The sequence below is a fragment of the Geospiza fortis genome, unplaced genomic scaffold (assembly GCF_000277835.1).
Source record: "Geospiza fortis unplaced genomic scaffold, GeoFor_1.0 scaffold403, whole genome shotgun sequence".
Classification (NCBI taxonomy): domain Eukaryota; kingdom Metazoa; phylum Chordata; class Aves; order Passeriformes; family Thraupidae; genus Geospiza; species Geospiza fortis.
The window spans coordinates 5,152,525-5,160,967 of NW_005054336.1; the positions used below are offsets into that span (position 1 = coordinate 5,152,525).

At 42.4% G+C, this 8,443-nt stretch overlaps 1 protein-coding gene across 1 annotated transcript in view; it reads left to right on the forward strand.

Moving 5' to 3' along the window:
* Nucleotides 1-4,829: 4,829 nt before the first annotated feature.
* The window catches only part of MFSD14A (major facilitator superfamily domain containing 14A), an 8,676-nt gene continuing 5,062 nt past the window's right edge, over nucleotides 4,830-8,443 (forward strand). Inside the window, exons 1-4 of the mRNA XM_005422099.2 lie at nucleotides 4,830-4,967; nucleotides 5,977-6,039; nucleotides 6,613-6,740; nucleotides 7,787-7,901. Coding sequence (XP_005422156.1) covers nucleotides 4,830-4,967; nucleotides 5,977-6,039; nucleotides 6,613-6,740; nucleotides 7,787-7,901 — 444 coding nt within the window. The remainder of the gene's footprint in view (nucleotides 4,968-5,976; nucleotides 6,040-6,612; nucleotides 6,741-7,786; nucleotides 7,902-8,443) is intronic.

Genomic DNA, 8,443 nt, shown 5'->3' on the forward strand with positions numbered 1-8,443 from the left:
GCCCGCGGGGCAGGGAGCGCTGTCCCCGCGGTGCCCGTGGTCAGACAGAACCGGCCCGAGAGGGGGACAGACACCAGCGCCGGAGCAGTTCCGCAAAGGGCGCCTGGGAGAAAGGCTTTGCGGTTCTTCCCACTGTTTTTCTTCCTCGTAAATACATAAATTCGAAAAAGAAATGAAGTTGTTAAGTGTTTTGACTGCTGGAGCTTGGAGTTGGTTTGGGTGTGTTTTCTGGTTTTTTTTTTTTTTTTGGGTTTTTTTTTTTGGGTTTTTTTTTTGGTATCGATGCGTGCCATTATTTCCAATGTATCATTGCCCCTGGATTTTTTCCGCTGTGTAACACTATGTAGCTTCGATGCACCCTGTTCTAAATGCAGTGGCTTTATTTCAAATAAAGAGACGTCTTGACAGACTAAATTGCTGATGGCCCTTCAGTTTGTCTTTTTGGAACAATAATGGAGAAGAGGCAGGTGTGCGAGTCACTATACTTGTTCATCGAAGTGGCCAACTGGCTGGATTACTGAAGTGTTAGGAAGCAAAATTAATTCAGGTATTGGTTGTTGGTGTTTTCCAGGATGTTTCTGCTGTTTTTAAAGATAGAAAGGTATGAGATTACCTTGTCCAGATGTTAAATGGAAATATTTTAGATTAAGTAATACAAGCAGAGTAAATGTCACTCAGTGGACATGGTGCTTCTTAATTTCTCACGGAGTATCATTGAGTAAGATGCAGTGTGTTTCCAAGCGTCCCTAACCTCTCAACTTTAACTTCCTTTTGCCAAGAGAGGAGAAAGTATGTTACAATGAACTGCATTCTGTGATACTTTCGGTACATCATTCAGTGCCACCGGTTTCAAAAGCGGAGTGCCAACTCCCACGAGTTCTGTATTAATTTAGTTTTTGGAAATCACGTAAAAATGAGCCATAAGCATTAGATGAAGGTATGTAGGCAACAAAAACTTCGACTTGTGATACTTTCTGCCTTCAAATAAATGTTGGGGAAAATATTTGTCTTAAATACATATTTTTAAGTTAGGAAGTTTGATATAAGAGTGTTCTTTATAGCAACAGCAGAAACTTTGTGCATGCAATTTTTAAATATTTTCTGGAATGTTCAGTTGGCCTTCAGTGTCCTCAGCTGCTTCATTCATTACCCAGTGTGGTGTGTGGCATTGTGGGAAACAGGTACCTGAAAATGGCCCCCTGAAGTGTCTTCAGTGTTTCCCACTGGCAAACCAGTAATTAATCAAGCATCTTTGTGCACACTGTCCAGCCTGATTGGTTTATTTTGGAACTGTTTGACATCAGACCAAATTGTGTGAGCCAGAATGGGTAATGTACAGATGGTTAATGAGGCAGTGGCACAGGCAGAAAGCGTTTCTGATTGGAAACAAAACAAAAACAAAAAAAAAAAACCAAACAAGCAAAAAGGAAAACCCACCCATTGTTTCTGCAAAGCCTCTCTTCCCACTGCAGTTTCTGCTGGGTCTCCATGACAAGGCAGTGGGTGGTGCAGGAGCTTGGGTTGGTGCTTGGTGATATTTTTGTGTTTTCCTATTTGCAGCTTTAGTAGCTGTATCACAGAAAGAATGTGTAATGGTGTGTTGTACTCAAGTGTGTGTTGTCAGATTTCACCAAAGGAGAGGCAGTAACACCAGTGATGTGGTTTCATAGAATCACAAATGGTTTGGGTTGGAAGAGACTTTAAAGATCATCTATTTCCAACCCCTGCCATGGGCAAGGACACCTCCCATAGACCTGGTTGCTCAAAATCCCATCTGGCCTGCCGCTGAGCACTTCCAGGGGTGGGGCAGCCACAACTTCTGTTTCAACACTTCTTTTTCCCCAACAATTTTAATTTTTCCTTCCTATATGGATTCATTTTATGTATGATGATGCATTTTTTAAGCAGTCATGAAATGAATTAGAGATTTGAACTTCATTTGGTACTTTTTTCCTTTTCACCAGAGGAGCAGCAGCTGTGGTCTTACACACAATACCTTTGTTGCTTTTATGGTTTTTCTGTTTTGTCAGATGTGTGTTCTTGGGCTTGCCTAGCATGTACACTTCTTATCACTGGCATGACTGACAGTACAAAGTGTTTGATTAAAGGCATCTTCTCTATAACCAGAGGAAAAGGCATTCTTGGAGCCCTGTTTGTGCAGCAGGTTTAGCCAGGCACAAATGTGCTCTGCTCTGGCTGCTGGTGACAGAGGAAGGTTGCTGTTACTGTGATCGGAACATCTCAGTCCCAGCTTGTTCACACAAGGGCTCTGCATCTTTGCTTTCCAGGTCTGGGGCCTTCTGCTTCAGTTGCACTTGTGCCATTGCACTACACTGTGTTGGCCTGTTAGGAAAGCACAGGGGGCAGGTTTGTTTGTGGGGCTGGGCACCCAGCACCTGCACTGTACCTGTGGGCTCTGAGTGCCTCAGGCTGGCTCTGAAACCTTGGGGACTGAATGCTTGCAATGTGTCTTAATACACTGCACTGTAACTGCTTATCCTCCCCTTGCTCTCTCACCTCAGAAGCACCCCTGCTGCTTGATAGTTGCCACCACCTTTAAAAATTATTATAGTGGTGAGGATCTAAATGTGACTAAATGACTCCTTTTTTTACAGATAAGAACAAATAACAGTACCTGTGATAAGTGAGCGCTAGCAACAGGAAAGCAGGGAAGTTGCACCATAGTGATCTAAGTGTCACTTCTGCTTGTTATTGTCAGCGTGTTGGAAAGCTCTGTGGGTGTTGCTCACAGCTGGGTGACATGACAGGGGACAGCAGTGACCCACCTGAGCCTCCAAAGGCAGCAGCAGTTCCCCTGTGCAGAGCAGCCACTGCTCTCGTGCTGCTGTTTGGCTTTGTGCAGGTGGTCTTGGAGCTGCCCGGAGCTGGACAAAGGCAGCACGGGCACAGATGGAGTCACTCGTGTTTGCTGGGAATGGGGGAGCTCTGACCCCCACGCTGGGAGGGCTGGGATGGTTTGTGACACCTCCCTCACTGTCTGTCAGGCCTGGGGGGTCACCAGCCAGCAATATGACAGGAACCTGGGGGCTGTCAGAGTGAACCTGATTTCATGAGACTGAGTCAAACAGCTAACATTGATATTGCAGTTTGTGCAGAGCTGGATAAATTTTTAACCCAAAGCTAAAATAAGGATTGTGGGTGGAAAGGGAAAGGAATTGTGGGAAGAGAGGATAATTATAGCCACTCTCTGTACCTACAAAGACTGTTAATTTACATCCTTGGGAGAGTGGGCAGAAAAAACAGCAGAAATATCAGTATGGTATGTCTGTATTTACTGAAGAGGGCTTGGGAAAGAAAAATAGCGCAGTGCTGAGATGCTTTGTATTTCACCTTTTACAGACTGTTATGGTTACTTTTGAAAATTATCTTATTGATTAATTAAAAATTATCTTATTATCTTATTTAGCAGTAGGAGTGATTAGGCAGTGAGGTTTTCTGTATTTATTTCCTACATTTGTTCAGTAAGATTTTTTTTTCTATGTTGGAAATATTGGAATCTAGAAAGAAAAGCTAGGTATGGCTGCATAAATCTCCTAATAAAAGAATGACTCCAGTATTACCTAACTGCAACTTAAAATTGTGTAGTATTTGAGGCTGGAAGGCACCTCCAACATCACTAATCCAACTGCCCCAGTCTCTTACCCCAGACAGGATCAGCTGGAGCAGTTTGCTCAGGGCTGTGTCTAGTGGGGTTTGGAGGTTGGCAGCTCCACACTTCACTGAGCAGCCTTTTTCAGGAAGGGTTGCTGTTCTGAGGTTCAAGTGTAATTTCTTGTATTTCAGTATGTGCCTGCAGTCCTGTCACTGACACCTCTGAGAAGAGTCTGGTTCTTGTATTTACTCCTCCATCAGCTGCTTACACACATTGATAAAATCCCAGTGAGCCTTCTTGGGAAGCAGCTGAGGTCCTTCACCTGTGTGTGTGCTCAGTGTAAATGCCAGGTCAGATCACATCAGGGCCACTCTGTTAGTAACTCACCTTTGCACAAAAGCAGCAAAGCAGATGTTAAGGCAGCACTTCTAAGTTGAAAGAGCACATAGGAAATTTCTGAGGAGTTATTCATACTGCTTTAATATGAGAATAATTAGTGAACCCTATCCTTAATTTGCAAATATTGAACTGTGGCATGTTGTTTGACAGCATTTACAGAGTCTACGAGATGAGCAGGTTTTCCCACCCATTCTCTTTTTGTTCTCTTCAAAAGCTGCTCCTGATTCCACTAAATCACTGAGAATTTCAAGTTTCTTTTGTCAGATCTTTTATCTGCATCTCTTCCTGCGTTTGAAGCACACTGTAGCTGATAGGCCTGCACTCAGTATTTGGGAAGTGATCAGTGTTGATCCTGAGATTTGCTTCTGGTGTTCATGATTTTAGTTTCTTTCCTGGTTTAGAGCTGTTTTGTGTGGAGCAGTGGTGCCTTTTAGTAACAGAAGAGCTGTTTGATAGGCTGGGTAGTGAGACTTGGGATAGCTGAGTGTGAGCGCTGCATGGAAACTTGGTTCCATGTGGCTTTGTGTCCGTGTGTACACTTAAGCACTTTTCTCAAGGAAAACTAACTAGTTGTCTGAAGAAGAGTCTCTTTTCCTGTGACATCCTTTTTTCCCAGATTGGCAGTGTTAGTGGTTTATGTTTGAAGGATTCTGCAGAGTAAGAGTAGGACACTTTAGGACATTAGCATCAAAGGATTAAAAAAATGAGGTTTATTCCATACCAGTTAGTTGGGTAACTATTCCCAAGTTTTGAATCCTGTTTCATTATTAATTGTTCTGTTTATAGTGTTCAGATGCATTTCTCATGGCTCTAATAGATGATCAGATGTTTTAATCGCCTGTCTTTTCTCCTATTTCAGCCTCAAGGAATTGGTTCACCCAGTGTCTACCATGCTGTTATCGTGATCTTCTTGGAGTTTTTTGCCTGGGGACTCCTGACAGCTCCCACTTTAGTGGTAGGTGATCCTTAGGAGCTTTTTCTCACTGTATGGGAGGTGGGACAATTACTGCAAAGGCATTACTGAGCATCTTCTAAATTACATGAAATGAAAATTACATATCACTGAGCTGCTCTGTTGTGCAAGTGAAAAGTTCCATATTTTTAGGTGGTATCAGAAATTTCATTTATTTCACTGTAGCAGTGTAATGTTGTAGCACAGCTGTTTACATGCAAGTCTGCTAACACTCAAGCTTACATATAAATAGTTTCTGATTGAAATTATCTTTCCTTTCAAGATACCATAAAATATTGGCATATTACAAATGTAAGGACAAAAATACACTTGAAATATGGTAACCAGTTACACCAGTCTGTTACACCAGTCAAAGCATCCCCATGATTGGTGAAACAGCCCTACCAATGTGTTTGTATCAAGGTACTTTCTCATGTAGTTGGTTGCTTTTAATTTGGATTTAATTTGTGAGTGATGTATGATGACAAATTGAAAGGAGTGAAGGCTTAAAAATCTCCCAAGCCAGCTCCACTTTAAAAGCAGTCTTGGTGCTGCTCTGAAAGCCGATGTTACCCATCAGCAGTGTCTGGGGTATGAACTGCACATTGTCACTGAATGGAATCCCTCTCATCTAAACACAAATCAGACTGAGACAGCTGCATTTCTGGATTCTACTCACCAAAGTGAGAGCCACTCCAGGATGGTGGCATCTCTCCTCTGTCTCTCCCCAGTCCCCAGCAGATGACACAGTAGCATTTGGAGAATCTGGTCAGAGATAATTTTCTAGGTTCTCTATGGTATATTTATATTTCAGGCACTGAAATCTCAAAATGCCTTCCATGCAAATTAAAGACTTGTCACATTATTTGTGGTTTGCCCTTTTTTCTTCTATTTTTTCCTCTGTATTCTATGAAAAATAAAAAAACTGCTGTGCATCCTAAAGTTGGATGTATCATGAGCAATATATGTAGTTCATATTGTGTAAATGACTGTATTCATGTTTCCTCTCCAGGTTTTGCATGAAACCTTCCCAAAACATACATTTCTAATGAATGGTCTAATTCAAGGAGTAAAGGTAAGTTGACAGAAGTTAATCACAAGCACAACTTAAAGTGAATGGTGGGAGGAATGTAGAAATAACTGCCAACTGAGAGAAACAGTCAAGAGGTTTTTCAATATGGCTTTCACAGCATGAATAAAATGGAACTAAATTACTGCTGAAAGTGCAAATGTGCCTCTTTTTACTTTTAGTAAGGTATTGACTTGGTCTGTATCTACTGTCTGGGTTCAGCAAATAAAAAGGTAGTTCCTTAATCCCAAATGATGCATATGGTGCTGAAAGTGGATAATTTTTCACTTGGAGTTTGTTGCTCCAGTAAACTATAAAGCACAGTTCATGAGACTGCTTGTATGACTGGATCATCTGCATTTTGAATTTTGTGTAGCTCTGAGATAATAGATCTCAAGTTTTATGTAGTCAGACGTTAGATAGAAGATCAGTGATGCTTGGCCACATTGCCTTTGGTGCATTGCACTGTAGTAGTTGGGTTGAATGGAACCAGAGCCCGGGCTGCTCTCAGGCTGTGCTGTGGTCAGCTACCCTGAGTCTGAGCTCTCAGTTCTGACTTCCCATGTTTTGTTTCATCAGGGCTTACTGTCGTTCCTCAGTGCCCCACTCATAGGTGCCCTGTCTGATGTGTGGGGACGAAAGTCCTTCTTGCTGCTAACAGTATTTTTCACCTGTGCACCAATACCACTAATGAAGATCAGCCCATGGTTAGTAAATTGTTTCATGCCAGATTGGCTGTTGTTTTCCAAGGTTGCTATCTAATGCTTGTTTGTGTAGCATTGTGATAAAATGTTCTTTTGTGCTTCATGGAAGGTTGAGGCTTTTGTATTATTTCTCTGCAAAGCTGGGGGAACAGTCAACCTGAAGCAGCTGCCATAGGCCAAAAGCCTTGGTCAGAATTTCAGCAGCTGCTGATTTTGATCTGTGTGCTGTAAGCCCAACGTCCAGCACATCTGCCAAAGCTGGAGAACACTGTCCAGTGAACTGTGTAGGTCTGGATTGTGGCCACAGCTCTCACCCAGCTACCAGCCAGTGACACTGAAATCAAAACCTTACCTAATGTGGGTGCATGAGGTCACCATTTGTAAGGTACAATGTTGCAGCACTTTTACACTTTTGTTTCTCAAATTCTAAAATCGACCAGCTTTCATGCTGTGTGCACCCTACTGACCTGGTAACTGGCTGGAACACTGCCCAGGTAGGGCAGGAGTCAGAGCCCTGGGCTTGCTCCTGAGCCATGCTGTTCTGAGGGTGGAACAGCAGTGGCACAGCCTGCACTGACACAGGCCAGTGCCAGCAGCCCAGGCACCTCCGTCAGCCTTTCCTGTTTCCTCTCTGATCACACAGCCTGCTCATCTCTCTTCAGAAGGAGCTTGTTTTCTAAGTGTACATTAAGGCTTCCAATGCCAAGTGCTAGTGTCTATACATACAGATATGGCTAATGTGGAGGCCTTTCAATGACCAGGTTCTCAAAATACTGAGGTTCCTAATTTGCTTTGGGTCATAGACCAGTTAAGTTTAGTAGTATTTAATCACAGCAGCTTTTTGTAGATGTTACAAAATCGTGCTGCTTGTACTTGGTGCGCATCTGTGTTACACAGTTCTATCAAGACACAGTGACATTGGCTTTATCCAAGATTATCTCAATAAATTGTCAAGATAGGTTGGACAAGGTGATTTACTGTTTAACTGCACTTGGATTGAATAGACTGTTTCTGTTTAGTTGTTCTAATCTTTTTTATCATGTTCTTAGGTGGTACTTCGCTGTAATCTCCGTGTCTGGAGTTTTTGCAGTAACATTTTCTGTAGTTTTTGCATATGTAGCAGACATAACCCAAGAACATGAGAGGAGCATGGCCTATGGTTTGGTATGTATTGTTTGGACTCTTTTCCTATGGTATTCAGTACTAAGCCCTTCAGTTTGTAGTGCTTTTCAAAGCTGTGGCTTTGTTTCTTCTGTGGCAAGTTGATTTTAATTTAGAGTCAGTTTTTTCTGTTTAATTGTTCTTGTCATCCAGTCTCTATCTCTTGAATATTCTACTTCTAAATGAAACAAAACATGGCCTTGTCAGAAGCTGTCATGCCTGTCTTAAGCGCTGTTATCAGTCTTAATGGTGTAATTTGAGGAGCTTTAGTTATTCCTGTATTGTTGCCCACTCTGGTACTACTCTGTCATTGTTTCAGAAGTCTCACCTTTTGTTCTGGAAGTGCCATTGTGTGATACTGGACTGCCCCTGCCTGTGTTTCCTCTTCTGAGCTGCAGTTCAGAACAAACATAGCTGAGTTACTTGTCTGGTTGAAGTTCTTACAACTCACCTCTGTTTCCCTGTTATCTCCTGATAGCCCGTCAGGTCCCAGGAGCCTTGACAGCCTCAGGTTATTATGGATTAGAAAAATCATTTGTTAAAAT